This window comes from Hydra viridissima, unplaced genomic scaffold (assembly GCF_058129835.1).
Source record: "Hydra viridissima isolate aposymbiotic clone 2 unplaced genomic scaffold, HvirCarnegie_v1 scaffold_2, whole genome shotgun sequence".
Taxonomy (NCBI): Eukaryota; Metazoa; Cnidaria; class Hydrozoa; order Anthoathecata; family Hydridae; genus Hydra; species Hydra viridissima.
The window spans coordinates 10,130,402-10,144,978 of record NW_028324301.1 but is presented as its reverse complement, the minus strand read 5'-3'; the positions used below and the strand labels follow the sequence as shown (position 1 = coordinate 10,144,978).

At 27.5% G+C, this 14,577-nt stretch overlaps 1 protein-coding gene across 7 annotated transcripts; it reads right to left on the bottom strand.

Annotated features, from left to right (window-relative positions):
* Positions 1 to 1,430: 1,430 nt before the first annotated feature.
* Positions 1,431 to 13,758, bottom strand: LOC145186791 (neutral alpha-glucosidase AB-like). 7 transcript variants are annotated; one of them, XM_090079515.1, is made up of 19 exons: positions 11,698 to 13,758; positions 11,470 to 11,511; positions 11,050 to 11,286; positions 10,655 to 10,876; positions 10,170 to 10,233; positions 10,029 to 10,086; positions 9,759 to 9,855; positions 9,194 to 9,524; positions 8,610 to 9,032; positions 8,212 to 8,452; positions 8,022 to 8,123; positions 7,353 to 7,411; positions 5,625 to 5,809; positions 5,369 to 5,430; positions 4,960 to 5,033; positions 4,602 to 4,679; positions 2,294 to 2,416; positions 1,915 to 2,036; positions 1,431 to 1,799 (listed from the first exon to the last, which is right to left on the bottom strand). In XM_090079515.1, exons 1-19 carry the CDS (start codon positions 11,754 to 11,756, stop codon positions 1,589 to 1,591), a joined length of 2,790 nt encoding a protein of 929 aa, XP_089935641.1. In that variant the 5' UTR covers positions 11,757 to 13,758; the 3' UTR covers positions 1,431 to 1,588. The 7 variants fall into 7 exon arrangements, 4 of the variants coding, with proteins under 4 accessions (XP_089935641.1, XP_089935642.1, XP_089935644.1 ...); XM_090079516.1 differs by having other exon boundaries at positions 9,759 to 9,852; XR_016450022.1 differs by lacking the exons at positions 1,431 to 1,799; positions 1,915 to 2,036; positions 2,294 to 2,416 and having other exon boundaries at positions 5,625 to 5,781.
* Between the last annotated feature and the right edge of the window lie 819 nt (positions 13,759 to 14,577).

Here is a 14,577-nt window from a genome sequence, read left to right as displayed (position 1 = left end):
TATTCTGTTTATCACGTTTATCGTGGAAACTTAAATTAACATTATAGCAATTTTCGGTATAATCGTAATTCCATGACACAAAATATGAAAGATCAATTAACACTCAAAAATGTAAAAAAGGAAGATCAGTTGCCCATATAATTTTGATCTTTGATGTTTTCCCACCTACGCTACGCACCAACTTTTATGCGTTTTAATCTTTTACAACCTTTTTCAAAAATTTGGCTGTATATTGTTGAGTGGCTACGGTTAGATTATGATTAAAGTTTGTTGCTTTTGTGAATGCATGGTTTTGAAATATCCTGAAAAAATTGAACGTTTTAAAGTCTCTTTCCTCCGCGTTTTTTTAATTTTTTTTTTTCAAATACCATATTTGTTAAGCGTCACAACCCTTCCCTTTGAATTTTTTTTTTTAAACAGGTTATAGAGAAACTACATCATCATTCAGTACTCTTTTGCAGAGATGTAAGAGAACAAGTAATCACTCAGAGATTAATACAATCATGGTTATTAATCCCGTCAAATGTTTTTTTTATAGTGAACTTTTTTAAAAAAATTAGTTTTAATAACTTAGGATTACTTAAAACTTAATTGTGCACCTCAAGTTTCGAAAAGTTTTTATTTTACTTTTATTTAGTTTTTATTTATACTCTATGTATTTAATGGAAATATATTTTATACATTTTTAAAACGTGAATTTTAGATGGATTTTTTTTTTAAATCAAAACTTTCAAATACTGTCACCAAATTTCATACTTGTTGACCATAAGTCTAAAGGAATTAAGAAAAAAAGTATCAAAATGTGTTGTGAAGCTAAAAGCAATTTACCTAAAAAGGTCTGGGTCAAAGCAGTCTGATATCTGTAACCGTAATGGTGGAAAGCTAAAGTTTGGTATTTTTTTAGTAATAAATTAAACTTCTTTATCAAAAAAAATTCAAATTTAAAAAGATTTATTACAAATAGTACACACTGTAACGCATTTTTTCGGAAAACATACCAAGATTTTTAAACAATTCTTGAAAAAAAAAACAAACAACAAAAAACAAATAAAATCAAATCGATATTTTGCAACTCTTTTTGAGAGAGAAAAAAACGAAAATTCAAAAAAGGGTACTTTTAGGTAAAAAATAAAAAGGAACCTCTAGGTAGAAAAAGTGACAAAAATGCTATAAAAGATATACACACGCAATTGAAGAGTTGAGAAGTAGAAGAGGCAATCAACCATTTAAAAATCGACAAAAACGATTTTTCACATTTTTTCCCCATTAGTCGCATGAAAAAGACAAATTTTTAATTATCAATTTCAGTATTTAAATTAATTTTATTACTCATTAATGGAACACGTTCTTCGGAAAAACGGCTCTATGGAGACTTCAAACGAAGTTTTAGAGTATTAGCTAGTTAAGTTTAACAAAAGAATGGCGAATGGTTTCTAAGTAAAATTTCTTATAAGAACCTCGTTTTTGGTTAATAAACCCCTTCTAATTATTAACCCTTTTTAACTTTTAAATACACATTGACCATAAAAAAAATTCATTGTAAAAAAATAATTTAAAATCTAATTTATTGCCTTTCTCGACCCTTTTTTTACTCAATATATATATTGAAATCAATGTTTATCGTATTTACAACTTTCTTTATGACATAAAAACAATTATTGTTGCTAAATGAAAAATCTAAAACACGCTCGACACCGTTGTCTAATAAAAAGCATCTGCTAGGAGCCGATGCGCCTAAAACAATAATGCGTTCAATACCAACATGAGGTTGAAAAGTCTCACTACCTTCTGTTTTTCTCCTAAATTTGTAAAGAAATAATCAATTTTTAAATATTTTCATTTTTTCTTTTAATATATATTCAAGGAACAACAAATTGTTTCGTAAACATTCATTATAAGACTTAAAAAACAAACCATTTGATGGAATATTTGGACGTTTTGGAGGTCATCATACTGCAAGTGAAAACAGCATATTTGCCTTGCTCGTGCTCTGTTGAACTACCATCATCAATATACACCAATCCTTTAGATATAACCTGCGAGTGAAAAAGTTATTACAATCAGTTCATTATGTTAGTAGTACTTATATGTTTTTTATGATAAAAACCATTATAGTTGTAAGATTTAAACAACCAAGAGAAGCTTTATATATCAAATAATTCTCACTTACATAACATTAAGTATAGTCCTTAAAATTGAAATTAAAAAATAGTTCAAAATGAAATTTACAATTGACGATGTAGATATAAAAAGTAAAAAAAAAAAAAAAATCTTTTATACAACCCAAATATACCTTAGACTTTATGGATCTGAAGGCAATAATTAACGTTAGCGGATCATTTTCCATTTTCATAGAGCAGCTACGAACTCGTTCTTTAACAGGTACTATTGAACCGCCACGTAAGAAAACAGGAATCTATTGAAGAAAAAAAACGGGGGTCTATTAAAGAAAAAAAAAAACAGGGATCTATCACAGAAAAAAAACAAAGATCTATTAAAGAAAAAAACGGGGGTCTATTAAAGAAAAAGTAAAATGAAGTTATCAAAGACAAACAACCATGGTAACAAGATAACTTATCAAGACAACCAATCATAGATGATATCATAAAAACTTAAGGCAAGAAGTCAAATACATTTGAAATAATACTTTAGAAGAAAGTATTATGGTTGATGACATTTTTACTTACATGCCCCTTTGTAATTAAGAGATGAACATAGTTTCCTGGAAGAAAATAATGTTCTTTTTGCTCAAATCTTAAAAAAGTTACCCCCAGATAAAAAGTATGGCATTTGGTCTTTCTGTAGTATATTACAATACAGAACTAATCTAATTTCTTATTACTATAGAAATAGGACTACTCAAAGGACACTTTTACAAATTTTCTTTGATTTTAACTCAAGTTTTACTTTTTACTTAGTTTTAATTACTTACTACTACACCCTCCCCCATTGAAATAGTTTCATTTCTTTAATTTTTTTTCTTATTAATGGAATGTTTTTATTTTGTTCAGGAAAGTAAAGTAGGATAGGTGGTATAGCATTTCTAAATTCATGACAAAAGTATAGAAGGCTTAGCTTAATGGTGTTGCTAAAGGTGTTGCTAGGTTTGGAATAAGCACAGTTTGTTCAAAAAAACTTTGTATGTACTTTGTACTCTAATCTTTGGATCTATTCTAATCTTTGGACCTACTCTAATATTTGGATCTAGTCTGTTTGAGTTAGTGTTAACATAATAATTTAAAGTTTTAGTTTCCAGGGTTTGGTTCTTGTTTTTATGAGAAAAAAACATTTCCTAAAATAAAATTCCTTTGGAATTCCAGTGTGTACTTCTCAAACTCTTCCAAATATGGGATTATAGAAGCAATATTTACACTTTTAACATTCATGTTGCTACCTAAAAGACACAAACTATTATTTGTACTCTGCATATTTATACCACATACATGGTCTGATAATTGGTTCAAGAATCAGGAATATGATTCATAAGCCTAAGAAATATTTTTTTCTACTGTTTTAAAAGAAAATACTAAAGAGCATAAAATGCTTAAAAACTTTGGACTAAGGAGCTGTCTACAATCTCAATTACAAGATTAAATCAATATGGTAAGTGAAGTGTAAAAACTTTACAAATATTGTAATGAGAAACCTCTTTTACAAATTATTTTGACTCATAAAATTTCTTTGGACTAATTGATTATTTTTTTAAAAATAGATTAGAATATTACATAGAACACGTTTTTTTCATTGGAGGGAGGGAGGGAGGGGAGGTGGATAGGAAGGTTGCTCAATATTTCCCAAAATGAGTTATTATTTTTTAATTTACATATAAAAATTCATCATTTGATCAATATCCCATTATAGTTATTTTCAGAGGTTTGTTCTTAGAATGAATTTACATTACAGTTAACAAGATTAAGGAAGAAAAAAACTTAAATTTGAAAATTTAAAAAAATTTTTTCAAGTTTTAAACATAAAGTATCTTATAAAAAGGGAAGATTATGTTATTTTGAGGAATACTAGTAGGATTTTGTTTTAGAGGTCATTTTGAGAATTTTTTGTCAAGCTAAATATAACTACACTTTACATTGAATCAAGTGTTAAAGTGTTTTCAAAATCCCATGACAAATGGTTTCTACATTTCTCAAAAAGTAAATTGCTTAGAGGGACAAAGTCTGAAATAAATTTTTACAAATAAAATTGATCACAATCACCCTTTATTTGACTAATCATCAAAACTATCTTCAAAGTTTGGTCTAATTATTGTTAAAGGCCAAAAAGACAAAAAAAGTTGATCAGTTTTTGAAAGGAATTTTTAATATGCAGAACTTAACTTCTCAAAATAAAAATGAAATTCTTAAAACATTTAAAATACTTGTTAAATTTGCAAGAAAAACACTAAGTTTGAAATTTTATATGGCTCAATTGTTACAGTAAACTAAATATTACATTTTAAAAATATATTGAATATAAAAATTGAATATAAAGCTATATAAAACAATGGTAAGTTTTAATTAAAGTCAGTAGTGTTATAGCTTTACCAGATATTCAGTTAACTTTTTTTTACTTGTTGAATGTTTTTAGATAATTAGAAAATATCTTACCTTATGAAGTGGTGTAGAAAGATACACTAAAGACTTATCATTTGATGCTTTTTTAAATGTATCCATATCATACCAAACCTAGTAAAAATTGTTTCTTAAAATGAATAAATAAATGAATGAAGAAAATAGTAAATTATTTTTAAAATTTTATTTCATTTTGAGTTTTAAGATTCTATCTATGCATGATTTTGTTTGTAAAACAAATATTTTAAATTCACTTATTTCCAATCAGTTATAAAATTCAATTCTCAAAACACTTTTACCACATTTAAAAGTGTTTTTCGTTTTTTTAAGTCAAAAAAGGTTGATTCTTAAACAAAATGTGAACATGAATGTCATCAATAAAATAAAAAAATACTTCTTGTTTTGGCAAAATTATCTTTGTACCAATTTGACCACACTCTGTAACAGGTTTTACAAGAAGATCACGACCTAAAACAAAGGTTTAACAGGTATAAATGATATTTAAATGTACTTCAACAAGAGTTAAATTCTTGTTGTATCTTCTTTAAATCAATATTTAAAATGATACCATCAACTTAACTGAAAAAAAATATATATGCTTTTTATCGCTACTTTGTAACAAATATAAGATAACATAAGTCTTAAAATAAAACACCAAGTCAATAAAATTTAAAAACAACTCATGGAACCTATTCAAGTACAGAATAATGCTACAATATAATAAAGAACAGAATTGGAAAGACCTACTGATAGATCTAAGTAATATTTAAAAAATGAATCCTAATACAATGTTTAAAACATACCAAATAGGTACTGATCCTCAACATTAAATAAACCACTTGCTGGAAAATCCATCCATATTGGTCTGTTAAAGTACAAAAAAGAAAAGAAAAAAAAGATAAAGTATATAAAAATGGAAGATAAAAGATAAAGTATACAAAATTATTCATAAAAAATTGGAATCAATATTTTATGAATACTTTTATACTTTGAGGCCACATTCTGTGAACAGATAAAATAGTTACTAACCTAATTGCTCAAGCTAAATAGTAGTTGTACCTCATCAAGGCTGCCCCATTTTTATGACACAACCACATTTGCGTATAAATATAGGGTAGAATTGCATAGCGCCTCAGAATAGCTGCTCTGATCAATTGAACTGTCTTTTTATCGAAAAGCCATGGTTCCCGACGCCTAGTTCCACGATTTGCATGTCCTCGAAAAAAAGGTTGAAATGCAGCAGCCTAGAGCAAAAGCCTACATACTATTATACTGATAAGATTAGCCCAAACTACTGTTTTTGAGTTTTTTTATCAATATCAATCTGGGTCCTAATCATCCTTGTTTCTATACATGAGCTCTTAAACCAAAAATGAGATTCATTAATATTTAAAGGTGCCATAAAGTTAAACAATTTTAGCAAAGACTAAAAAATATGCAATTTAAAATTTTTTTTTTTTGGTTACCTAACTTTATTTCATTTTTTAATTTCATTTCATGTGAAATAAATGGTTAACAATTCTGTAATAAATGAAATACAGTAAATTGTAAAATAAGATTTCAAAAAGAAGTATATTATTTATATTGCAATTTTTTTTGCTTACTTAGACTTAAAGTCAACTTTAGCTGCTTTCACTTCCTATCATGGTTGATTGTTTGTAATAAATCTCCATTGTTACTAATATGCCTATTCAAGTCAATTATTAACTTTTTAATCATATCACACACAGTTGTCTCAAATTTGAATTCTTCCAAGTTTCCCAGGTAAATGATATTTTTAAAATTGAATTAAATGTTTATGTACTGATTGTTCAAAGTGAAAGTTGCTATTGTTAAACTATGAGTTATAATTCTGTAGTAGACTAGTAGTAGTAGTAGGCTATTTCAATTATTCATTACACAATTTTTTTCAAATGTTTGGATGAACCAGAAGTTTTCTTTAACATAAATAGAATTGGTAAACAATAGACAATGGTTGCTGGTTTATTTTTTAGGTAAAAACAGCTAAATCTCCAACAATTAGAAGTTCTACTAGTGTAGGATTAATTGGAAAATCAACCAAAGAGTTGAAATGCTCCAGACTTCTTTCAGAGCAACAACTGCTGGTTGCTCTTGAAAAAAGCTTTTACCAATATCATTTTGTTTTACCTGCTTGTTGCTCTATTTATTTGAGAATTTTGGCATGAAGCTTGCTTGGCAGAAAGAACCCCATAGAGAACCCCACTCAAGATTGTTGAGAATTTTGAATGATTATATGCAATAATGTTGTTAGAGATGCAGCAATAGAAGCCTTCAAAAGACACTTATTGTATTTTTCAGGCATCTTGGCACTGTCATGCAGATGAATGAAGTTAATGACTGTGCAGAGAGAGGAGTTCTATTAGTCCAGACCTTCAACGCTTACATAAAAAAGACAAAAAGCAAAAGCAATACCTCTTGCAGGTTGTCAGCACTCATTGGAAAACTTATTCAGAGCCATAAAAGCATCTGTTAAAAAGAGTCTCAAAATAACTAATATATATATTCAGTGAACTTAAGCTAAATTTTACATTATTTCTTGTTTCTTACATTGCAACATTAATTGTTTAAAATTGACCATCCTCTAATTACTTTTAAAAATAAAAAACATTGGCTAAAATGGTCTATATGGGGAATAGAGCAAAAGCAAATGTGACCCAACCTATTACTATGTTGATAGCCACTAACAGCTTGACATTTATTTATGTATATAGTAAAAGAGATATTAAAAGATATATCCAAGAACTTAAACTGAAAAATTAAATTTACTTGATACCAGCGAATAAGTAATTCTGGTTCAGGGTCTCCTTGAAAACCACCAACATCAGCTAAAAAACATGTTTATGATAATATACAAAAAAAAGCAATTCAATAACTACCATCAGAAAGCATTGTGTGCTACTTAATAAAGTTTAAACACATAGTAAGTTATATAAAATTAAACTTGCACATTATAGGTAAATAATTAAAAATCAATCTTGTCTATTTAAACAGCCTGTTATTTATGTATTTTTTAAAAATGTACTGAGTTTTTAAGTTTTGGATTTATGTGAAATATAACATTTATTCAACTTAAGTAAAGATTATCTAAGTAAAAAGGGTAGTTTTTTTGTATTACAAAAGTTAGGGGGGGGAAGTTGAGTTTAAAGAGTTTAAATACAATCTTAAAGAGTGTTTTTTCAGCAAATTTAAAAGACAATATTTTTGGTGGGTTCTACCCCACAGACATTTAAGTTTTAAAAAAATCCTGATACCATCTTTTTCAAATAAAAATATATAAAATAAATGCTAAGATCACTCTCTTAAATAACTTTTTTTTTGGTGATGCAACCTAGTACACTAAAAAAATGTCAGCTAGTAATTAGAATTCTTAAACCTAAAAATCTTCACTAGTTATTTTAGATTATCTAAAGTTAATAAAAGATAAAAAATGAGAACCTCCAACAAAAGAAATTCCTGCTATATTTAATGACAGCAACATTGGTATTGATGCCTTCAAATCTAACCATGTTGACCGATTATCACCAGTCCAAATGGGACCTTAATGAAAAAATTATATATTTCTAATACAAAAGTAACTTCAAAAGAAAATTCCAATAAAAATCAAAAAAATGATTTTCATACTCACCATATCTTTGAGAGCCTGCAAAAAATGACCTTGATAAAACAAATGGTCGTAACTTGCCATAACTGCGTTTTAAATGACCTTCATAAGTTGCTTTATGAAACATCATTCCATACAAATTGTGAACATCTCGATGCTCAGTGTTATCAAAATGTAATGCATGTCGATGAATTGAATTTTCTGGACCATTAAAAACAGCTGGTTCATTCATATCATTCCATGTCATCAAGTCTAGTGACGAACCCTTTATACAACAAGACATAAAAGATAACAAATAATTTAAAGAAATTCCTTGTTCAAAATGCAAGAGCAACTTAATAAAAAAAATAAAAACAACAATATTATGATAGTATTATCATGATGTGGGCTACTATTACAATTATTTTATTTTATATCTTTACCTTATAAGCATCAAGCATGAATTTATCAGACCACCATTCTCTAGCTTTTGGATTTAAAAAGTCTATCCAGGACGAAATACCTGGCCAACAGTCACCAATATAATCCCCACCATTTTGGTTTTTAATATAAAACTGATTTGCAGTGCATTCGTTATGAAAAGAATAGGTCAAATCACGTGACATATGTGGATCAATTATTGTAACCATTTTTCTACCTTTTGCTGCAAGTTTATTAATCATGTTCTCAGGATTAGGAAAAGAAATAGGACACCAAGTCATATACTTTTTTTGATCTGTGTGTTCAATATCTAGCCATAAACAGTCATATGGTATGTCATGTTTGTCAAAACCTGCATCTACATTTGCAACATCAATTTCATTTTCATAGTTCCATCGACATTGATGATAACCTAATGCAAACAACTATAAAGAAGTAAATAATTCATAAAGATTTTCACAATACTTTTGTTTGCAGTAAAATTTTTAAAAAACGTTATCTGCCAAAAAAGGATATTTTACCATACAAATATTAATTACAATTAAACTAACTAGGAGCAAATAATACTAATAATGACAAATATTACTGGTGGTAATGTTGGCAATCCTGTCAGACTAGCATACTGTTTTGCAACATGATCAATGCTTGGTCCCAGTAATACAAACAAATCTATAACACCAGATTCTGAAACCCAATGAGTTTTTACATTAGACACTGTATCTTTACTTTTTGATGCAACTTTCTTCTGATTAATTTCAACATCTATCCAAGTTTCAGATGAATTATTCCAAAAAATAGCTGCAGATTGGTTATTGCCAGATGATATCATGTAAGGTATAGAACCATATAAAGCCATAGGGTTGTCAAGATCATATGCAAAAACATCAGAGTTGAATAACCGGTAAGGATCACAATTCCTGGTAAATTGTAAACACATTAAGTATTTCTAAGAAAAGAAAAAAACTGATTTGGCAATTTTTAGATTAGAGAATATTTTAGAAGTTAATAAGACCACATATAACAATGGCAAATAACTTTATACAAGTATTTCTGGTACCTTGAATTTTTAATGTCCTTTAAAAGAGTTTTAATGTGGACATTTACTGAAATACTTTAAAAGTTCAACTTTTAAAAATCAACAAATAAAAAACCTTGTATCTTTAAGATGAAAACTATCCGCATGTTCAGGAATACCAAAGACATGTTCTGACATCATAAATGTGACATCCAATCCAATGGAGCAGTCTCCTTAAATAAAGTCAAACACAAAAAAAATAATCAACCTAACTTTTTGAACTTAAAGAAATCAAATTGTGAGCACATAATAGAATAATTTTTTGTAATTATTTTTAAAAAAACAAACATAACTCTGCTTTGAATAAATAAATATCATTTGTAAATAGTTTCCTAAAATAATTTACCATTTGGCATTTGGTCTTGAAACTTTTTGTTTTTCACTTCATCATCGCTTATTGTTTCCTTAAAATCAAACAATATGGACAGCCTAATACTTTCTGCCTAATTTATCATTATAACCAGTGTATATAAAAAGTATATCTCACAACAAAATCTTCATTTTCAATTTGTACATATCCTTCATCACGCAAATAGGCTGGCAGGTTTTGACTAAAAGATATATAATTACTATTCATATTAAATAAAACGAAACTAAATAAACAAAAATGGTAGAAGCACATGATAATAACTAAAATCTAAATTTCTTTTTAGTATAAAAATCATTTAGAAAAAATATAATTATTATTATTTAGGAATTATAAGAAAATAATTTTTTTCTCAATAGTTTTATAATAAAGCTAAACTAATTGTGTTTTGTATGATGAAACTAAACTCAAACACCTTGCTTTAAATTTAATATTAGGAGGATGAATCGAGTTTGCATCATAAGATGAAGTAATATTTAGCAAAAATAGTAAAAAGCTTGAATAGCTGCTTGTTTATTAAGTTCAGGTTAGTCTAAGCTTAAGTCCTGAAAAAATGTTTTTTAAATTCACATAAAAATTTTTACATACTAGAAAACTTCCCTTACTATGGCTTTCCACATCCAAAATTTAGTAAACCTCTTTCATTAATAACCAATATTGGTAAATGATCATTAGAAAAAAACTGGATCACCAGTGGGAGAAAATTAATAGATACATAATATGTACCAGCATCAATACAGAAATCAACATTTTCAACTTCGTCAACATCTTCTTTGTTAATATTTTCATAATGATAATTCACTTTTTTTCCTACACATCTTTTTACACTACAAATAAGCATATTTATATCAAAAATATATCAAAATAACTTAGGATATGATCCTAATTTTAAAAGAATATTAACTTAAGAATAATAACGTTAATTACTTAAGAATAAGGTAATTAACTTTGCTTCAGAGTATCAGAAGCTTAAGATGTAAAAGAATTTTGAAAAAATTACCAAGAAAATAAAGTTGGTTCTTTAAGAAGAGAATCTTTCACCAAGTATCGATTTACAGACTTAGATTCCTCAAAAAATACACGTGCAATATCTTTTTCAATAAAATCAATTTGAAGATCAAATACATCACAGGTTGAAGAGTTGTGAACTTTACAGAAAAAATGACCATCTTCTAAATGAACTGAATTCCATAAAATATTATACAAAGACACAGCAGGAGGTGACAACCTCTGTGGTCTAGGTAGAGAAAAAAGGAATATTTTATAACATATTTACATACCTAACACATACATTAAAAGTATTAACTAATAAACACCTTTTTTCTTTAACTAAAAAATATTAAGATTAAAATAACTTTAAATTAGAATTATAAATATTCCTAGCTAATGTATATAATTTATATTAGCTATATTCACTAACCTATAATATATAGAATCTTCCCAAAATTTAAATTGAGGAAACCTGATGTATAAAAAGTAATAACACTTAATAGAAAATTAACAACATAAGTTAAGACTGAATAATAAAGTTTAGAAGTTGCTAAAGTGTTTGAAACTCAATTCAAAATTAACAAAACTTTTATTAGATATTAACTTTCATCTTAAGTAAATATTTTACTTTAACAGAAAATAAAATGCTTTTATATACCTTTTACGCAGTTCTACTAACTTTTTCTTGGAATGCTTTGAGCTGCATTTACTAATCATTCTATGAAGAAGCAACTCAACAATTACTGAAACATTAATGGGTCTTATTAAATGACATGCAAACTTATTGTTTTAGATTCAGAAAATTAGATTTAATTTTTTTTCATTTTTTAAACATATTCCACATTTACTGACATGAGATTTTTAAAACTTATTGTAAACATAATAATAAGTTATGCTAGGCACAAATTTTAATTTTTTGAAACAAACTCAAGGGTTGCATGTTTGTCTGCTTTAAATTTCTTGAATTATTTTTACATATTACTGTTTCACTGCAGTTATTAATGTGGGACATCTGTAATGGATTTGTTTATATTCTGATGTTTTGTAAACACTTCTTGGCTCTAGAACAATTCAACTCTAAAATTGTATCTAGTAAATTTTTGTAAAAAACAAACATTTGAACTGAAAACTAGGCTTCCAGGCATATGCTTAGTACAGATTCATTAAAACATAAATGCTACAAACTAAATGTTAAATAAAAAACTTTCCTAACTCAAAATATCCATAAATAACTTTTTGTTTTAAACACACTGCAGCATTTTTATTTAATGAAGATAGTTATCACCAACTTAGTTGTGTGTAATTTTAATAAAACCAAAATACTAATTTTACTTTGTAATAAGTTTTTCTAATTCAGATTCTGCTACAGTATAAATGCACTTTTTACATCTACTAATGATTGACGCTATTACTGAAATACTCTTTCAACTGAATTCTAGGTTTACAAGAGTGATTAAGCTCTTTCCTCAAATAACATTATTTTATTTGATGATGTAAAACTCTCATCACTGTAAGAGAGCTTGCCATCTCAAATTTTTAAACCATTTTCAATTGTATATATTTCTTGCAAATTTACAAATGAATACTTTGTTTGGTTTTATTATCTCACAAATAATGTTTACATGACTGCCTAACAAAAAGCTTCTCCATGTTGCTCCGTTGATGAACAGCATAGAGAGACAACATGGAGAGTCTAATGTGTAATATATCAAATTCAATTTACAACAACAACCTTAAAAACACTAGAAGTGAGAATCAGTTAAGGGATCAAGCACTCCAGAAGTAATGTACCATATTCAAGTTTCTATTGGAAAATTATTTATTATCTAGATAAACTTGTAATTCTTTGTCTTCACAAAAACTATATATATTTGCTATTTACTTTGTATGTCTAGAAAGCTACAGTAAAAAAATAAAAGTTAAGTTATTTGACTTCTGCCAAAATTAATCAAACGAAGCCAATTCATTTTAGAAAATAGACACATGCAGGCATAGATGAGCACTCACGACCATAGAAATTACTATATAGATGTAGAACAACTGGATAAAATCTTGAAGAATATATTTCAGAGAAACTCTTACAGAACATAAAGTATTTAGTGTATGATTTAGATCTATAAGGAATCAGAGCTATTATGCTCAATTTTTTAGTGGAAGATATTAAAACATTGTCTTATTAAGGTGGATAAACACAAAATTCAAAATTCTAGTTTTTTAAATTTATGGGATAAAAGACCAAAATCTGAACACAGAAAAATGCCTGATCATAATTTGAACGTTGGAGAAAAACACCGGAAAAAAAACAACTAGTTAATAGATATAAAACTCCATTTCATTAGTTCACAAAACAGTTTGCGAAAGTGAAATATAAACAAAACCCACGTTTATTTTTGTTTAACGAATCAAAAATGACAAAACGGTTTAAAAAAATTACGATTTTTAAAAGTAAAGAAAAACGGTTTCACAAGTCTGTAAAAATCAAGTTTATCCTTCTCACAAAATATTATACTAAATCTATTTTGTTAAAGGCGATTAAAGTGTTCAAGGCGAAGAAAACCCTTTGCACATTGTCTGTAAATGTCAGGCTTAATTTATACAGTGATAAAACCCTTTGGAGGTGTGAATATACACAAATGGTAGAGTAACTATGCAAAATATCAAAATCTTTTAGCTTTGTCCAAGAAAAATATTCAACTTTTAAGATTGGGATTCCGCGGTTTTTAACAATCCCTAAATCCCGGGATTAAGCATTTAATCCCGGGATTTTTTTTTTAAATCGTTTTCGGTTGAACATTTTTAAATTAAAAGTTCTTCGGTTGAGATTTGACTATTTTCATATTGAAAATTCCAGAATTACTTTTTTTCGTTCAATTGCAATCAAATTCGAACTTTACAAATTCGAAATTCTTGCAATTATGTTTTTGAATAACGGCATTATATTTATTATAATAATAAAATTGAATTGCAATGGCACTTTTAACATTTGTTGGTGTTTAGTCGCATTTACTCAAGTTTCTTACAATTTTTATGTCGAATAGACGTTATCTGTTTGTGACTATTTTATAGTATTAGTTTTAACTAAATTAAAATTGCTGGCTATTTGAACAGAAAATTTTCTAACAGTAAATTAAACAGAACAATAGTAAATTGAGTTACTCGAAAGGCTAAACGCTTCAAATCCAGCTACATAATTAACAGCTTATGAGTCTAAATCTGAAGTTGAACTTTCTTTTTTAAATGAGGCACTACTCGAAATTGTTTTTGATTCTTCTGACTCTCCATCTGAACCTATTTCTTTTGCTCTTCAAGAGCAAAAGAATATTAGACAAACTTAATAAAGCTGTAAAAAAAAGCCTCGCATACCAATTCGATGTGAGACTTTGTCAGTGAAAATTCAAAAAAAGAAATGCTGTTGTTTGAAAATGGAGGAACACGTAGTGATTTTTTGCAAGGAGCGAATGATTTTTTAATGACTTTTAAGCCTACCAGAGCAGAATCTAAACGTGCTTTTTCTGCGGCCGAACATTTTGCAATAAAA